A 21,134-nucleotide genomic window follows, 5' to 3' on the forward strand; every position below is an offset into this window, starting at 1 on the left:
AAAATATTTTGTTTATCGCTAATGATGGTCACAATATAACTCGTCAGACGTCTCTTAATCAGCTAGACTCCGCGATGGCATGTAGATACTTCGATTGTATCCCGCTTTTCCTTTAAATACTGTAATCATGACCTATTCTTGAAATTATAGAAATACACAAGTGTGAATATATGATATAACTTATCAACAGAAATGTTTTCCTGAAACATACCTTAGGGTGCAAGTTTTTCAAGATTCAATGAAAATTTCATTTTAAATTTATTTAGATAAATCTTTAAAATAAGTAGCTTAATATTATTTTGAATGGCAGAATTTTATCAATAATTTTTACGGTTTTATGAATTCATGAATAACGCAAATTAACTGCAACTCTAAAACAAATATAAAATTGTTAAATTTTTTATTAATTTTACTACAAATTCGAGGATAAAAATGTTTTAAACCTGTTTACTGTGTATTGAAAACAACATATTTCTGCATAAACATCGCTACAAGCAGTATTTTCACAGGGCCAATATACGTTCACTATAATTGTTAGGAATCTAGCTAATCCATTTATTATTTGCAGGTTTCCTGAATCCTCGATCCGACGACTTTCCACGTTCACCAGCGAACTACGGTCTTATGGATCAGATCGCTGCACTGCACTGGATCAAAGAGAACGTGGCGGTGTTCGGTGGTGACCCAACCAATGTGACGCTCATGGGACATGGAACTGGTGCCGCTTGTGTTCACTTCTTGCTCACTTCGCTTGCTGTACCAGAAGGTATTTATCATTTAACATTATATATTAATAAATAAATGTTTAGTAAGAAAATCTTGGTCAGTTTTTAAATTTATTCCTTTATCGTATTTTAAACCTTACCTTACCTTACGTAACCTTACCGTACCTTTTGAATCTAAAGATCAAATCATTGCGACGCGATATAATTCTTGATCGTTAAAGCAGATTATCGCTCATACTGAGCACACGAAAATAGATCATAAGGTGACGAACCTTTTGTTACCCCGACTGTACATTTAAGGATATATTGATACTTACATTAAATAAATCGTATATAAGGATAACGTAGTTATGTATTTTAGATTTAGGTAAAAACAATTACAAAGAAGTTTTTTATTGGATTCGATTTGGTCTGATTCAATACTAACAAGACAATTTTCCTCGTAGATATTGTTCTAGAATTTAATCGCATTTTATTTAACCTCTTAAGAATAAAACGCAGCACATCTGAGCCTGGTTAATAAGCTTCATTATAAGAGAAAATTTGATTCTTGTAAGATTTATTAACCTCAATACCTCATTAACCAATGTCATTGACTTTTAATAAAATGGAAAACTAAAATTTATAATGAGAAACATTAACAAACAGACAATTATTTTTATATTATTATAATTATGAGATAATAAATTATATGCACACTTATTATTTATTGTTGACCTTGAACTGTTATAAGTATCAAGAAACAATACAGAACAATAAGATTTTATGTCAATACAAACATCTTAAGAGAAAATATCCCTTGAATAACCAAACAAAGGGATAGTATCCATAACCATCCATATTTACGAGAGATATAATGCTATTTACAAACACCAACTTGAATAAGCTAATATTGTGAAGTCAGTGTACATAGGACTGTTAGCCTACGTACATATACTCGCACGATAAAAGTGGAGTTCGTTACAGCACCCTCGGCGTTGCCATGAAAGCAGTCGCGTCAGAACATTTGGGGAAGAGAATTAAACGCCTAAATCTCTGTTTACTGTATGGCGGTCGGGGCTTCGTTTTATCTGTTATATTCAAATGGGTTGTAGAACCTCGCACGATTTAGCTGTCTGTGAAATGTTTTTGTATTCAATTTTCGTTTTCATTGAGTTCTTTTTACGTTTTGCTTACAGATTTTTTAGCAAATTGTTATAATGTTATTCCAATATTGCCATTGAATTTCTAAAATAAATACTCAATAACGTTGTGTTATATTTTTTGTGGTGACTGTACTATTAACTATAGGCGCAAGAGACGTATTGTCTCAGTTTGGCGGTGCGAATGTAAAAGTTACTATTTAGTTAATTTCTATCGATGGTTGGGATCACTTGATCAGGTTTGAACTATTTACCCGACAAACTATTTACTCCCTGTTTTATTTTGAAAAAACTTTGAATCTACTAAACTAGGCCACAAAAAATCAAAATTCATAAACTCCAAAATATTTTCCTCAATAGAAGAACCCTTTGCCTAATATTTCGTCAATTATTTCTTATTGCCTTATTTATATACACACAAGCACTATAATAAATAAAAAATAGATGATCAGCTTACCATACAGTACCATATCCATATATCAATATACGAAAAAATTAAGATTAAAAATATAAAATCTTCCATTCATATCTATTTGCGGATGCTCTATAATTATGAATATTTTACTTATATTACCCATTAACACATTGCATTACATACAACAGCATCCAGTAAATAGTAATGTCCGTGTATATGAAACGACAATTTAATGCTGAGACCGTTAAATGGTCTACAAGGACGACTATATAAAAATAAAATTCTGTATTAGTATTACAAATATTAACCGGAACTTCCTCTTTGCTATTGTCAGTTTATAAAACGTACATACTCCAAAATTTTTGATTCAAGCCTGGCTTTTAAAAGTTTCACTCGTCATATACCATTATAAGAGTAAGACATAAAATGCTCTCATAAATTGGGCACATGCGTGTGTTAATATTATATATACATTGGAATAAAACTAGTTATAACGGATTTGAATCGCGTATATGAATTATTTTTGACATCCCGACTTTTCGAGCACTTTACAGCGTTCGTGGTCACGGGTAGAATAAGGTGACATTTGTCTATTTGAAGAACAAAAGAAATATTATTTACAACTACTATAAGAGAAATCGTTGGCGGTAGTTGTAAATAATATTTATTTGTAATCTGTAATAATCGCGAAAATTTAAGACAACATTATCATATATACAATTGGGATATCTTCAGTGAGAGTTGTTGCCGTGGCCGAATTCGGTCAAGTTGATATTATCACAATTGAAAGGGTTAATAAGATAAATATTACCATACAACGGAACCTATACTTGCTAATATTTATGGAGAGAGTCGTGGATATTTGTACGGGAAAATATCAAATGCCAGATATACTTTTTTAATAATGAGTTCGGAATATAGAGTACACCTGGATTAGGTTCTGTAAATAACCTTGTGTACTAATTCGAGCAGATGGTAGCAATTAGGTAATTCTTTGAATTTGTTGACTTTCGAAATTTAGACCAAATAAAAATACGAGCATTTTTATACAGTTAGTTAAGAATATAAGACATATTATGCTCTATAGCTACTTTAAAATTATAGCGATAGTCAAATAAAAATAATAATAATTATATACTGTATAGAAATCAACGAATTCTATGTCCTTACTTTTTTTCATCCATATTACTTAGAAGGACGTAAATTCTTATTAAATCAGAACTGATTTTATTAAAGCCATTTGTTTAAAAAATATATGTATATTAAAAAAAACATTTACATTGTTTATTTCTGAAAAGCTTAAGATATTTGAGAAATTTCACAATAAAGGTTAACACCTGCTCAAGAAATTAATGGTACAAATTGTGAAAATAAAATTGAAGCAAAATTGTCAATGAAATTTTCTATATACGCAATAAGATGTATAAAATGTCAATTCGAAAATAAATGAAAGCGTATTTAAGTGTGAAAAGGATTTAAAGGGACTAAAATGTGGGCGGGTAAGGGTATCGCGTGGGTGACAATCTCTTTGAAACTATAAGTCAATATTAATAGACGTTTTAATGAGATTTATAATAATGTATTGTTGAAAAGAAATTTAAAATAAATTCGCCATGAAATGAAAAAAAAAAAACAAAATTACATTTAAATATTTTATGAACGACAAACGTACACAATTCCTAAAGCTAAGACGCCCCGCCCCTCTCTTTTTCTCCCTTTCCCTCGAACCGCGAAACTGTATGGACTTCCATCCCATCCATCCAGTATTTCAATGTTTTAGTTTTTATTCTAGAGAATCTAAAAAAAAATTTCTCTTAGTGCTGTCAGTATAGTGGGCATAGGAGTTCTCACTTATACAGCTATTGGAAATTGTCCTAAACATGTCCAATAGGATTAAGATCCAGGCTAAATGCGACCTAATTCATGGTACGTATTCCAACTTCTTCTCAATATTGTAGAACTTATAAAGCGTGGAGTTGGGCATCATCTTGCATTACAGTAAAATTTTTGAGTATTAATCCTATCTAAGATTCCACGTTTGCTTCTAAAACCTCTGTTATGCAGCGTGCTGTCAAACTACCTCTTTTACCGTTTTGACAAACCATCGATGAAAACAAGTAATGTTAGCCCGATCATCGAAACGCAGTAGCGTACTCTACATCATGTACAAACCGCCTCCAACACATATTAAACTTCCCAAATTGGATCCTGTACTTATCGGTGAACAATTAGGAGGACTCTTCAGTGCAGATCTTAAGCGAATTTGTCTGAGCTACTGTTGAGCAGACTATATGCTGACCTAAATTTGAAGATTGCGCTTTCTTAAAACTTCTTATTGCTAATGCACTCACGTATACCCCACGCACTTCATTCATCTCTGATATTTACTGCCTTGAGGAAACAATTTCGTAGGGAAGTTGAAACAATAAATCACGACGAGTGATTGCTCGAGTGCTTTAGGTACCGGATCTCCTTTTGTGGGTACCTGACTTTACAAACCTTCGGTATCTCTGTAGATTGTATTAAATTTAAATTTCTAGCAATTTTTCGTCCATCCAAGTGTTTTCTCTCCTATACCACAATTTGAGTGATTTTTTCGGACCAATTCTCCACATTTATAGTTACGACATTTTAGTTTAATTGAGTAATAATTAATATTATCGGTAACAATAAATTAAATCGAAAATTAAAACAAAAAATAACAAAGAGGATAAATTTCAAACTTTACTCTTATAACACACAAATTTGAGACGATGCATAAATTTTATTTTCCCGGCTATAATTTTATCCTTTATTGCAGTTATATTTTTAAATTATTGTTTACGTAGTCTCGACGTTTTCATTAAGTTGAATCTAAAAAGTTTGCATACTTATCCAATATATTAATAAGAAAGTAATGGTGAACTGTACTAATAAATAATATACCGAAAATTGAGTATACAAGCCCACGTCTGTGAGGACTGGTGAGGAAAGAATCGTAAGGAAACATGTCTGAAGGCAACCTCTAGGCATAATAAGTCCTTAGCTTATCAACAAGACATTTGCAGGCTAATAAAATACTCTTTTTTTTTTAGTCAGAAAAACCTGCATGTAAATTTTCACAATCTGATAATAATAAAAGTACATTAAATTATAAATGTTTTAAACAAAGATATGAAATTAAATTGACAGCTACGGCTCGGCGCTGTGAATACATATAATAATTAAAATAATTACCCACAAGAACGTAATATGACGGTATAAGTTTTCATTTTCAATGCGAAACGAAACAAAACACAACATTAATTCATTATAAAAGAGCACTGAATGACAATTCTTTACAAAACTAAACAATGATTTGTGAACAATACTAATGCCATCATCATTAACATCGTGCTAATTTAAAGAGGTATGCCTCGTGTGGCTGGCTTATAAGCTCTTTAGATTTCGAGGATCTGAATTCAAGGTCATTAAAAATTGGTTTTGCTGGCCCAAAAACATTTAAGGCAGGATTTTGTAAGCCCTTTGCACCTTCTCATCGCATATTCTCCTATTGCGTAGTTTTTATGGGCAGTGAGCCAGTGTAAATACGGACTTTCTTTCTGTGCAAAATCCTTTAAAACAGAACTGTGTAAGCCCATCTAGCACCTTCTCATCGCACATTCTATTAATCTTATATGGTACTGCCCATATAAGAATAATAGAATTTGTGGTGTTTCATCATCTTAGTTAACATGATAAGTAGCGCATAAGTGATTTAAGGAATGTTTAATATTTCTTACGGCGCCAATAACTATGTTCTCAACGCCAATGCTCTGCATGAGCCGCAAACCTATTGAATAAAAATTTAAAATAATAACAATATTCAGTAATAATCGCGACCAATTTAACATACCTCAGTAAGTATTCACTTTTGGAGTGCCCATGAACTTACTAGAATCATTCCTTCGCAGTTGGCTTTTCTCTGCTAAGAATGGTCATCGTGACATCAAAGAGTTATATTTCTTTGTTACCCAATGAATGTGGGGTTTTGTGTGTCAATGAGGCTGGCTTATACTTACAAAACCATGAGGTTACTATTCCCTTACTAGCTGAGCCCGCCATCTTGTACGCGTTTGAATTTAACAAAAAAAAATATTGCTGTAGCTTAGGTTACTCCTTATTGGATAAATTATGTGTCTGTGAAAATCCCGTCAAAATCGGTCCAGCCGTTCCAGAGATTACACGGAACAAACAGACAGACAGACAAAAATTGAAAAAAAAGTTTTTTTGTTATATATACCGTGTATACATACATATGCACTGAGTAAAAAAGGGCTATTTTGATATTACAAACAGACACTCCAATTTTATTATATTGCCAAAAGTAATTGAATAAAAAAAAAACATATTTTTTTTCTCATCACTGTCTACAGTATTTTAGCATTAAGACGGTTTTCATGTTCATTTGTTTGAATTTATCGAAGCGTCAATGACGCTTAAAAACAAAGGAAGGTCGAAGGTCAGAGACTATACCGATGATATCACATTCCATAAAATTCTTATTTTTTTTTCTTTCATAAAATGATTCAGACAGTTGTTTTAGATTTTAACAAAGAAATAAAGTGATATAAGTATATTTTCTTTAAGTTGTATGAAAATGCGTTTGAGATAAGTGAGTAGAAGTAGAAGTAATTTACCTTAAAAACCAGGCTCTAACTCTGATTAACTGTTGTAATCTTGGAAGCGGTCCCTAGGTCATACAGTGGAAGAATAGACGCCAAATGTTGGATGATGGTATTTCTGTAATAGGAAAATATGGTATTTATGAAATCTATTATTACAGATCGCTTATGCGTGAATCTTAAATCAATTCTGAGATTAATCCCCCACAAGTACAATTGATTTTTAATTTTAATTTTTTCGAATTATCATAATAATTTCTGTTATGTCCATAATTAATCTCTTGCATGGGTGATGAAAAATTGCAGCAGTACGTGGTGTAAGCTCCAAACTCTCACCCCAAAAAAGATGGATGAGACCTTTTGAGTTTTTGACTTTTTTTTGTTCATCTAGACCAGTAAACTGACTATGTAATATAGTGCATAATGATGTTTTATCTGTTGCACAATTTTCAGACTAATATTGATAATTCTAGCGCTCGCAAAACAGTCACGTATATTTAAGTCTACTCAGAGCATCGCGAGCTCTGGATTTCCAATATTAATAAAATTAATCTTAGAAGCGCTTCGACAACAATCAATTTACTATAAAAATAATCCCGCTGAGTTCGCTTCGTACACATTTCTCATAGCTATTACTGTAATTTAAGCTAAAACAGCCATATTGAAATAACATCATTTCATTTTGAATTTCGAACATATTGTCTTTAAATGACTGAATAATAGAAACTTGTCTTAATATTTTATATGCCAATGAATGAATATTGATTTATTTTCTTGTTGTTTCCGAAAATATCGCTCACAAACAAAAACTAAAGGGTTCGTGGAACAAATAAAACGTTCCTTTTTTGAGTCAATTGGAAACATAAATAAAAGTTATAGCTAGTAAATATTATACGGGACAAAGTGAAGGACTTATGCTCTTGGGGTGAAAACTTGGAGCCAACTTCCAATATGCTACTCCAAAGCAGATTGACATATGGAGGAATATACATATGGCAGAATTCGCTAAATGCATATTTATTTCCTTACGACGTTTTTCCTCAGGACTCAGCAAGTCTTATACACAGTTGGAGCCCACGACTTTGGCTTAAAAGTTCCTGTAACTGGGTGACATAAAATTATGATATCATATTCAGATTTAAATATAGAATCCCAACAGAGATTAAATTGATATAAAAGATGATAAGTATGGAACAAAACGAAACACAAGGCTAAATGAATGTTAAAATTTGGAACGAAACACAAATTATACAGTTGTTTTTAGCTTAGTCTACTATTTTAAGATCCCAGCTAAGCTCTCTAGACCTAGATTAACTTTTATGAATACTCAAGAACCCAAGTACTAAAGAAATATTGTACTAGAAAAAGCTATTTCGTTTTAACATTTCTGACCTACTTTTAAAAACGTTTTATTAAATATTTGTGCTCTTTGTAACCATTGCAGATTTTAACATTCAAATTTTACGTCCGAAACAGTTATTGTGATTATCTGACACAAATCTAGTTCTTACTGGTTTTCTATGTAATATTAAAGCTGAGTTCACAATGTATACAAATCACAATTGCAGCGATCAAGAACACAGTTGAATTATTTCTTTACTGATTTTGATTAATATAATTCAGTTTATCAGTTAAATGCAGAGGTAGTATTTATTAAAACATTATCTCTAAAGTTGGAATGTGGATACAGAATGTTTTTTTCTTTGTGTTTTTTGACGAATTTAATGATTACTACTTTACTTTGTTTGAAAAACGTGTGAATTAGTATCACAGGTTCATTGGTGTCACATTTTTGACAGACAATAAGCAAGTGCAATACTTATATATAGAATATAGTTTTGAGTTTGACAAAGAACCTAACATCTTTGCTGCAAAGATCAGTAGTATTGTCAAGTGATCGTTAACATTTGTTACAGTACCAGTGGTCTAACGTAAAAGTTTTGCATTTAAAAATTAAGGTGTATTAAAAAATAAAATCATATTATATATTGGTTCTCTAGCTGTTACGTTTTTATATGTCCTTAATTATAATCCTAATTATGTTTTAATGTTAAAATATTTGTCGATGATACTCTGAATAAAGTCAAAAGGATGATAATTACGGAAATTCAACACAACATTTATCCCAATAACGCGCAACCCTTATAATTATCTCTCTCTTTTATTAACCTGTTACAAAAGCATTCGATTCAATAATAATCAGCTCCCATTATTATCTTGATTGCAATGTTTGTTCAGTATTTCTTTGCAATCATATGCATAAAATACTCGGTCTGGCTTTCTGCGGGCCCATCTAGGATAACTCACTCACCATAAATTCTGCAGCGAAACAGCAATATTTTGTTTTAGTTTGAGTGAGTCGGTGTAACTACAGGCACTAGGGATATAATGTCTCAATTCATAAGCTAAGTATTTTGGCTTTTCTTATAATATTTTTCGGGTTGGCACGTGATGGTAAGTGGAAGTAAAGTCCAAAGACTGCCGATTCACGTGCCGATGACTACCAGTACAGTCCGGTAGAATCAGTCGCACTAGACGCCCTCACCATGCCAGCCCCCAAGATGCCTCTTTACACCTTGTTTGAAGACGTCCAGATTGTAAGAGAAGGGGAACACGCTTATATGAAGAATACTTATTAAAAAATAGAATTTTTACTACACAGTAAAAAACAAAGTCGCTTTCTCTGTCCCTATATCCCTATGTGTGGATGCCGTGTTTTTTAGTAGATAAAGTGATTCGAGAAAAAGATTTTTATATATGATACGTGGACAATTTAGTAAAGAAACACTGATAATAATTTTAGAAGTACTGTGATCTCATATCATTGCACTCGTGCGAAGCGGATCGCTAGTGATTAATATATTTTACAGTACCCATTTTTCCATTTTCCAGTTCTCAAATTAATTAAAAATATCACCATTTTACACAGACATCTTCTAGTCAGTTTTTCCTTTCTTTTTTTTTAATATTATATAAAGTAAAAGTAAAGTAAAGTAACATCAGCCTGGGAATTTCTGACTGCTGGGATAAAGCCTCCTTTTTCAATAAACACAAATTAAGCAAAAACCACTATATAGTGGTTCTTGCCAGGGTTTAAACCGCAATCATCGGTTAAGATGCACGCGTTCTAACCACTGGGCCATCTCAGCTCAAATATTACATATTTGTTTTAATTACGAACATAATTGTTGCGTTATCTTATAATTTATAAGACTCATAACGTATTAAATCATTACCTGATTACGAAGCCTCTCAAAACAGAACCTCTTCCAATATAGTCAAGTCACGTCTTTAATCTAAGGGTAAACCGATTACTAATTATGATTTCCCGAACAAAGATGCTAAATCACAAATGATTCGATCTTCGATTTTCTGATATCAATGAATTAATAACAACAATGATACTCGTTATTGATGATCTAAGTGATCATCGAGGCTCAAAATCAAAGAATCAATGTCAAAATATACTTTATTGAAGTAGGTATAAATAAATACAAGCATCTTGGAATCGTTATTTAACAACTATTTTAAGTGAAGCTACCACCGGTTCGGAAAGTAGATTCTACCAAGAAGAACCGTCAGCTAACTCAGTAATTACTCTTTAATAACATTTTAAAATAGAGCCATATTATTTAAATACTATATATATATAATATATCATACACACTGCTTGGAAGTCAAATTCTTTATCCACTGTATAATCTTGTATTGAACAATATGCCTTCTTTACCAATGTATTAACGTATTTCACTATGTCCAAACATTTTGTAAATAAAATTGTATATTATACAATATAAAGGAGACATATTCACTAATTAAAATAAGCAGTCATCTGAAACTATAATTACATTATATCGCCATGGGTTCACAAATACCTCACTGTATACCAAACGCACAATGGGTATTATATAGGACCTGCTTTCGAGAACAATAAATGATACGTTTTGTATTAAGAGAATGCTTTACTAAGCATCTCTCAGTTCATCGCTGTAATATAAGCGTTATTCTGCATAAAGTAAATTACATTTTTGTAAAGAGTTGGATACGAGTTGAGATTGTGGAATTAGGTCAAAGTTGAACAAAGAATAATATACAGATGTGTGTGTGGAAATGAATTTAGATTCGAAAAAAATCTGAAACACTTTTTAATAACATTTAAATTTTTGCGCTATGTATTTTTTTCGTATTTTCGTGTATTGAATTTCAAATTCATAACGTGATAGCGCGAGATAATGAAATCTAACCTGAATCAAATGTTGGAGCAATATCAGAATTTATGCAAGCGGTTTACGCAACACTGCATATTTTAGTGGCTGATGTGATTTGGACCGCTACATGTTTATGAGGACTACAGTCTTTCTATGTCATGTGGAAATTACTCTATAAATAAATTCAGCAAACCCAAATTAGTTACTATTAGGTGACATTAGTCAAGCAGCTTGTAGAACTAATTATTACATTTTGATTTGCCCATTCTGAATCGGGAGTTAAGAAATTGTCGATGTTACACTCTCACGCCGTAAGACCGATATCCCATTCCGATTATATTGGACTTTGAGGGCTAGAAAAGGGAAGCAGGAGAGTAACACTATCAGCTTGAAATTTATAAAACACTTTACTGAGTTTTTACCGTCTGGAATTTTAATCCATAATATATTTTTATCAAAATCTTCAGCCTCAATTACACAACTAATGAGTCTGTTAAATAAATAATATTCACTGAGTAACTCTTTTAAACACAGAAAATCAAACAAAGATGCCCAAAACTGGTATTCTTAAAAGGATAAGTGTGGATTTTAATCCATTTCAATAGTTTCCTATGAAGTAAATGATTCTTTAAATGAAGATACATAGGCGTCATCACACACGTTTAACCGATGATAATCTAGACTAGTAGCGACGTGAAATGTATGAGTACAGCGTGCAAGCTGACATTTGACACAGTGTCCGGTTACTCTAACTAATTATGGATTTGTCTTATTGTTACAAGGGGATTATTGTACTTCTACAAGTAATAGGCTAAATTAAATGAAGCTAATATTTTCTCGATTATATTTTTATGTTTATTGAAGTTATTATTGGCAAACTAATTGCCAAGTTGATCTGTTAGATTGCGAATGCAGAGGCAGATTAAACGTATCTGGATTTAAATCCCAACTTAGTCTCATAAATGTTTTGGCAGAATAAAATTGTGAACTATAATTTAAATCCTGCACGGTTTGGCAGGCAAGTTGTGCAAGTGAACCTAGTTCCAAACAATTATGTTATGTTTTGGTCTGGCAAAATGGACATACCATCTTATTTAGGGTTGTTAGTCCCACGGCGGTATAAAGTACGGTTAATATTTCTTAAAGCAAAAGTATCTAGGTTGTTATCCCCAAACCCATAGAGCATATACGAATAACTTCCTATAAACTAAGGTATTCTCGTTTAGCTGTTATCTACCTTCATTATCAACATTTAATTAGTTATCGACATAAATAGGGACAAATGGAAATCACGATCGTTAGATAACATTCAAGTTTGCCATTTCCAAGATATAATTTGTTAATAAAATTTTGTAAGCCAAATGAAAATACAATAACTTTCATGGACAATTGCGAAATGTTTGTGAATTATATATTAATTAATTCATTTCGTTATTAATATACAATTTCATTTCGTTTTCTATTTGGAAAATCAAGTAGTTTATTTGAGGACTCCAAGTGTTTTCTTGAAATGAGTTTTCAAATCGAAACATACATATGCTCTATTGGAAAATTTCAACGAGTAGTATTTATGACGCGTCGTTTATGAGAATTTCATATTTTTTGGTTATTTTACTCTTTTCTAAACAAAGAATTTGTGATTGTGTTCGTAAAGATATACTGAATATTACTATTTTTTGTTTCTTTCTGTACTAAATAATTTACGATGGTTGGCAATGTTACCAAAACTATTCTTGTACTTAATTTATGGGATCCAACTCACTTGGTATATATTGTACGATTTTGGTATTATATCAGAATTATTTACGCTAGTTACAACAATAAATAAAGCTGGTTCCGTTGTGATCTATAGACTTTATAGAATCTTATCCCGGTCTGCATGAAACACACTACTACCGAACCTATTGTATTTTTGCTATTTAATGCACGAATTAAAAATATCCAATGAAAAATTAAAATGTCATATAAAATTTATTTTATGTAATATTTTCCTAGAGAATTACTAATTATTCTTCGACTAACTTTTATCTGTCTGTGTGAGTCAACTTTTGCAACGAAATTTTATAACAGTTCTTCCCAACAGATTGAGCTGAAATTTTGCACACACGTCTGTAGTTGGTAACATTACAGTTTTAGTACATGGAATAATTTTGAGCACTTGCTCACTCACTGAGCGTGTTTCCTCTTCGTTACGTTTCCTTATAAAAAAAAATATTTTTTTTCTCTAAAATTTTTAATGGAGGACGACAATATTTTTTGTCGTCTTTCATTATAAGTTTAAGTAAGATCGTACTTAAACAGTATTTTCATAAAATCATCTTTAAAAGGTTACCAACCAATGAACCAATAATTGAAAGTTATCATTCATTCATATCATTTATGAAGTATTCGAATAAAAGATAGTAATTAATTAATACTTGACATTAAATGGTATACAAAGAATATTTAGCATGCGATAAAACCAAGTTGAATAAATGGAATTTTTAGAAAGAGGCATACATACTGATGTATGAGATATGGAGTCGCATTTCGTCTGACCGCACACAGCCTTTCAGTACATAACGAGGTTAGGACAAAGTCTTTGAAACTCAAAATTACCGTAAAACATTTTAATTTAAACTTAGTTTTGCCTAGCTCGTCCGACTGCTACGATACAGACTTGATTCCATTTAAAATAGTTCTTCTTTTTGAAGCGAAACTTCAATGGGCGCAATCGGATGAAATTTCAAAATGAAATTGAAATTCCAAAATTCCTCTTAGCCCTAGACACTTAACGTTCGGTTGCACCCCATTTAACTTAAATATCATCGACACGACGAACAACTTTTAAGGTTATACATATAACCTTTGATTATTTAAATATCCGTTGCTGTCTGTCTGTCATGGTAAAACCAATAAACTAATTTTAATGAAGCTAAAATGAAGCAATCTTGTACTCCAAGGATATAACATTTTTAATGCATTTTCATCACAAATTTAATTTTAAGTGGACGAAACCGTGGGTTCAGTTTATCTATATATTTAAAATGTAGTGTCTTTTTTTTTCTTTCTCTTGATATGGTGAGTTCTTTATATGATTGAACTGGTGACTGACTCTACGGAAACTACCTAATGATAACATTTCTTGGAAATTAAGCAGTCATCTTTTCATAATTTCAAATAAAAATATATTTTCATTTATTTCATAAAAAAACAAATTTTCCTGAAAAATATAAATATTAAAAAAAAATTAATTTAACGAACAAAATTGGAACGAATAATGATTAAAAAATATCTATATTTTGACAAATGGACTACCTAAGTTTTAGTGGCCACTGCAATTTTGACATTTATTTTGTAAGAAATATTAACCGTTTCTTGCATCGCATACTAACTCAGGTACGCTTGCACAAAGCCCACTACAAAGTATAAAAAGTAATTTATAAAATCACAAAAAATATCGCTTATAATTTCGGTAACAATTCAATTCATTGTGAAATTTCATTTCACAAAATAAATAATATCGAGTTGATTTATGTAAACCGCTACGATTGGTTAAAATATCATGAATTTTATACGTAAATACGTGTGCATGTGGTTTAATATAAAACCAGTGTCATTTATTTAAGTATACTTTAACGAGGGTTTTTATTAATATCTACAGTCATGTAACTTCGTTAATATAAAACAGATTTTCATGTAATTCGCTATATCAATTAAATAAAGATTAAGTTGGAATGAAAAGTTAATAAGCTATTTGCAGTATAAAATAAAATAAAGCGCCATTACCTGTAAATATTTACGCGTCAAATAAGTTTCATTGAAATTGGACTGAGGATTTTTAGAGATCGAATTTTGAAATTCTTTTAAATCAAATCAATTGTAACTACTAAGTGCTTATATAATAACCCCATAGACACATAAAATTAAGAGTTTTTTATGTATGTATATAAATACAGAAAGAGTAAGAAAACCTTCGTCAGTTTTAAAGTTTATTCCTTTGTCAAGTCTTAAACTCTTAGTGCCTTTTTAACCGACTTCAAAAAAAGGAGGAGGTTCTCAATTCGTCGGGGCCTTTTTTTTTTTTTTTTTTTTTTTTTTTATTTTTTATGTATGTTACCGAATTACTCGAAGATGGCTGGGCCGATTTTGACAATTCTTTTTTTGTTTGAAAGGGCATGTTTTACAGGTGGTCCCATTGTCAGGAGATCAGGATCTGATGATGGGATCTTGGAGAAATCAAGGGAACTCCTCAAATTTTATAGGCACACCTATAGTGATTTCGGTTTTATTCAAAGTGCCTTGGTCATATGCTCACGAAAAGTGACATTTGATGAAGTGGAACTGATGATAAAGACCACAACTGGTAATCAGAACCTATTAGTAAGTAACTATTTTACGAGTTTAGTTCTATTTCTTTAAGATAGTCGTCAAGCAATTGATGTTAGTAAACATGCCTATGATGAAGTCTAGCTGATGGTGGATTACCAGGAGAATTCCTCAATGATTAACGGCATTGCATCGGGAAAAATGGTATTGTCTAATTGGCGATGAGCAGTTAACATTAGGCTATTATAACTTAGGTAACGCTTAATTTGAGTTGAAGTCCACATCATATTGAAACGGCGTTGAGTTATGTTTAGAGTCGAAAGCCGAAATGTACTGAGTATAATAAAGTGAATGACAAACACTACCAATTGTAATTATAAATAACAAAACAACACTGAAAAGCATTAAATAAATTTTTATAAATAAAAAAAAACCGCCTTCAAAAATGAACTAAAAAGAAAAAAATAATCAGTTACATCCATATCCAATTTACGATTTTTTAATCACCTTTTGAAGTCGGTGCCAACAAAGTAAATAAATTCCTACATTGAAATCATGTAATTTGTATCGATAGTAAGGTTTGTCTAATGGTGTCATCTATACAATAAATAGATTTAGTTTTTGTATGTATGTATTATGTATATATATTAGCAATGTTGGCACTTGGCACCGACTTTGAGAGGTGATTAAAAAATCGTAAATTGGATATGGATGTAACTGATTATTTTTTTCTTTTTAGTTCATTTTTGAAGGCGGTTTTTTTTTATTTATAAAAATTTATGAATGTAGTCATTTTCGATCGGTAAAGCAGATCATCGCTCATACTAAGCAAACGAAATTAGATCTTAAGGTGGCAAACCTTTTTTTACCCCCACTGCACATGCAATAACTAGAAAAACATTGAACAAACCCAAAAGTAGAAGACCAGAAATATTTTACTGACCTTTTTCTTGGGAGCTCTCAGGCCCTTCTTAACCTACGGCTTAAAGGTTGCAAAATATCCAGCCGCTATGCGATGAGTTCTCCTGCCCAATGGTAAAAGGAGATCATAGGTGAGACACCTATAAGGTTTCATAGCCATACTTTTTTTGGAGTGGACATTGCCAGAACATTGCTTGAACACTGACGAAAGGTACTTAAGGCAAGTAATAATACCTTGCTTATTCCAACACAAGCAGAATTGCTCAGAATTCTGCCTACTGAGAAGATCTTATCGAGTTTCGATCGATCGATCGATTTTTTATGAAAGGAACTATTTTAATTTAAAATGAGTAAAAATTTAAATGAATCATTCTATTCTAAATATATATAACCTCTTTATATTTTTTACCTTGACTTCGAAACTTTTATAAAAAATTGTTATTCTTTCAAAGAATATATTTCCGGTTAAAGATAAAACTACAGTAGGTCAGCTCTTTGACAACAAATAAAAGAGACGAAGAAATATTTCACTTCTTTAACGGATTTTTCACTGAAATTTCTATTTTGCTTTGTTTGCAAATATATACTTTGCTAACTGTACTGCTGACGTCGGCAAAACAAAGTAACTTTTTCATTTAAGTTTTAGAAAAGTTTTAGTACCTATTAGAGTTTTATTTGATGTACCGCTTAATGACATCAATTCAATTCATATTCATATTATTGTGAACTACGAAATTGAAGATAGAAATTATCTTAACATACATGATAAATAGTATTGCATGGTGTATGATACATGATTTTCACGAAGGATAAATAAGAACCTTCTTATACAACAACAACAACAGGCTGTAAATTTTCCACTGCTGGGCTAAGGCCTCCTCTGCCCTTGAGGAGAAGGTTTGGTACATATTCCACCACACTGTTCCAATGCGGGTTGTTTGAAGACACAAGTGGCAGAATTTCTACAAAATTAGACACAGGCAAGTTTCCTCACGATATTTTTTCCTTCACCGTCGAGCTTGAGATTAATTATAAACACATATTAAGCACATGAAAATTCAGTGGTCATAGCCTGGGTTTAAACCCGCAATAATTGGTTAAAATGCACACGTTCTAACCACTGGGCCATCTCGGCTCCATAACCTATTTATAATTGATTAAAGTTCGGTCTATTTTCTGTGCCATTACAATGTATTTATTTTACATTTCTTATATTTTTTTATTCACTCATAGCATTAAACTCAGGAACTGCTATTTTTGCTTTATAATAAAGCTGCCTATTGTTATAAAACCTGATTTATGTATTCTATACCTCGCAGCTCATCAGAATCTTACTGAAATCTTACTTCTCAGAAGGCTTACCAACTTCTTGATCAAAAAAACCGAGCAATCACTGTAATGTACAATTTGTAAATTAATCAATCAAAGGCGTGGCTACTTAATGAATTTTTTATTATCATTTAAGAAAAATATTCAAAAAATAATATAAAACGTGTAATTAACTAATAAAACTTCAAAGGAAACTCTTTATGTTTCGACAAGGCTTAATAAAACAATTTCAAAAAAGTAAATTACTTTAAATCATGGACGAAAAATATAATATTTTTCAAGGGAAAAATATCCTCGAATAAATTTAAACATAATTTTACAACTTAAGCGATCTTGGTACAGCTTACAAAGACTTTAATCATAATTGAAATGGACTTATTACTACAATATTAATCACGCTAATATAGTAAATTAAACGCTTTGTTTTTTTTTCGGGATTAAATTTAATGAAATAATATTTTTAATTCACGCATCATCAAACAGGAGGTTTACGTCATTGGACTATTTTTAAGCCTAACAAATCAATAACATATTACAAATTCATATAATTGTGGAACACTTGAAGGACGAGACAGGCACAAATGACGTATCAGTTGCCCATCACGGTGTTGTATCGGCAATGTAAGGGATAGCTTATATTTGTACCATTGTTGCTACTGTAAAAACCCAATACTTACATAATACGGCAGGCATAGCAAACAAATTATGTACATAAGTTCTTTGTGATACAAAAATTGTATTAACAAACATGACTGTATTTTTTTAATGTTGAAAACGAGTAACTACTGAGTTTCTTGCCGGTTCTTCTCAGTAGAATCTACTTTCCGAAACGGTGGTAGCTTCACTTAATTGTTAAATGACGATTTAAAAGTTCTTGTAAAAGCCCACTTGAATAAAGTTTATTTTGATTTTGTGTGTTAGTAATATTATTATTATTAATATGAATATGAACGATAGTGGATTATTATCATGAAATGGTCCATTAGCAAGTGTCGGCTTACGTATATTCCATAAAAAATTGTGTTTTGACTTACCCGCTAAAGTTTTCGCAATGCTTTTGGATTTAGTTTTTTAACCAAAATCAAGTACAGTCTTTAGACATTTAAACTGGGGTTCTATTGCTATTTTAAAATACATCCCTTTGTCAGCTGATGTAGATTGATTGATAAAGTTTCACTCATTGGGCACTAAATCTAATATTTCATATTCCGATTCGTGGAATTATGGAAATTTATACGAAATATCATTACAATCCGTCCAGTTGTTTGAGCATGATTGAGTCACAAATATACACACAACATTAATTTATAAACCATCGGTAGAATAATATATATTTTGTGATATTCCATATCCCAAAATATCTTAGAAGTCCTCAATAATTTTAAAAATTATTGAGGACTTCTAAGACTTTTCCCTTTCTAAATTCAAATCGTTTATAAAAAAATACATTATTAAAAAAAGCCATATTATTCGATACAAGATTTTGTAGATGATAAAAAAGCTTGTAATTATTACCCGTTGACTTCCAGGCAATACATACATATATAATTGTATTTAACTACTATGATTGTATTTTTTTAAATGTTGAAAAAGAGTAACTAGTGAGTTTCTTGCCGGTTCTTCTCGGTAGAAACTATTTTCGAAACGGGGGTAGCTTCACTTAATTATCAAATGACGATTCAAAAGTGCTTGTAAAAGCCTACTTGAATAAAGTTTATTTTGATTTTTACTGGTTTGGTGTCGAGGTATTGGAAAATATAATGACGTAATATTTCCCAACATTTAGAATAGTTTATATGTACAGAGCGTGTGTTAATTAAAGATCATCTTCATCGAAAAAATCATCTTTATCATCAAATCTTCATTAAATTAACTGAAGCAACAGTCCATAAATGCTTAGTTAAATATACTCGACAAATTCAAGTTTAAAGTCGTTATTATTATTACGTTTTCATCAATATCATTTATTCATAAAAATACTCTATTTTTTTCATTAAGGACAAAAAATTTATAAGTGACCATTTAAACATGAAATGAAGAATCGATTTTAATCCGAAGTTGGACCGCATTAATTACGCCATCTTTGTTTCAGGTCTGCTCTTCCACCGAGCCATCTTAATGTCAGGATCAGGTTTAAGTCCTTGGTCACTAGTGGCTGACCCAAATAAGTACTCAGAGATAGTCGCCACTCACGCCAACTGCTCTCCTGGTAAGCAAATTTAGGATTGTTTGATTTGAGACATCTTGACAGCACTCTCTCAGTGCTTTCAATGTTAAATTTTGTCTAATATTTGCGCTCGTTTTATTTATCTTTGTTTTTCGTCACATGTTATAATTTAAAAGACTATTTATTTCTATTTATCAGCCAGTAGTCGTTCAAGCTTAAATATCACAACAATAAAATACAAGGGTCGTCAATGAACGTGAATTTGTTAGTTTCAACCTGCCTGATGGCAATTGATCGAAACTAGAATATGAACGTTTTTGTTTTGAAATAATGATGCTATTTTTTATAACAGAACTTACTCCACCGGCGTTGCTGCGATGTTTACGAGAACGACCGCTTGAGGCTTTATTGTCAGCACCCGTTCAAGCTCCAGACTTTGCTTACGCCTTCGGTCCCAGTGTTGATGGAGTTGTGATCGGTAAGTTACAAATATACTTACATTTACAATTGTTGTTTAAAATTATTGTGCTTACATAAAATATAGTATTTATTTCTCAGAACTGGTCTGTGATTAGTATACGAGGTATTGTGTCTAATTTATAATTAAAAAATTTGGTAGATGTATTTTTACGAATATACATTTTTTTTTCAAAGTGTCTTGTATCTTCAGCATATAATAACATCATAAAATAAGGTATATAATAAATATGATAAATAAAAATTATGTAACGGTCATAGAGAAGACAAATATACTTTTCCAAAGTAAATGCTCCGTTGAAATGTCCAGTTAGCAAACTGTGGCTGAAGGACAAACAGTGAAATAAGTTTGAGGAAATTCGCAAGTAGTACGAATGGACAGAGCGTGACGGGAATACTACGTAATACAAGATAATTCTGTTGAGTTGCCTTTACCCAACTTTGTTGTTCCAAAGGATTATGCGATGTTCACTTAGTTATAGCAATTCACGTCGTGTTAATAGTAAACAAAAAGTTTTATGTTAGTTTAAGCTTTATGAGGATACATTTATTTGTATTGAATTTAAGACCCTCTTCAAATTCAATAGGTGTAACGATTTTTTTAATATAAACGATATTTCATCAGGTTCATTAATTTTGAAATGATTTGAGACGATCCAGTTCCATTTTTATTTCATTCAGTAAGCAACTAGCAACTAGGAGTTTCTCAATGATAAACCTCCATACTTTTTATTATAATACCTTACTCCTATAAGCTAGCTTCTAGGTATATAGTTGGTAGTAGAGCTTTGTGCAAGAC

The 21,134-nt window shown here is 31.4% G+C and overlaps 1 protein-coding gene across 1 annotated transcript in view; it reads left to right on the plus strand.

Moving 5' to 3' along the window:
• The window catches only part of LOC124542328 (neuroligin-4, Y-linked), a 145,610-nt gene that overhangs the window by 112,506 nt on the left and 11,970 nt on the right, over positions 1–21,134 (plus strand). The window contains exons 4-6 of the mRNA XM_047120300.1: positions 569–766; positions 19,784–19,900; positions 20,211–20,336. Of these exons, the coding sequence (XP_046976256.1) occupies positions 569–766; positions 19,784–19,900; positions 20,211–20,336 (441 nt within the window). The remainder of the gene's footprint in view (positions 1–568; positions 767–19,783; positions 19,901–20,210; positions 20,337–21,134) is intronic.

Source organism: Vanessa cardui, chromosome 2, assembly GCF_905220365.1.
Source record: "Vanessa cardui chromosome 2, ilVanCard2.1, whole genome shotgun sequence".
NCBI classification, from domain to species: Eukaryota; Metazoa; Arthropoda; class Insecta; order Lepidoptera; family Nymphalidae; genus Vanessa; species Vanessa cardui.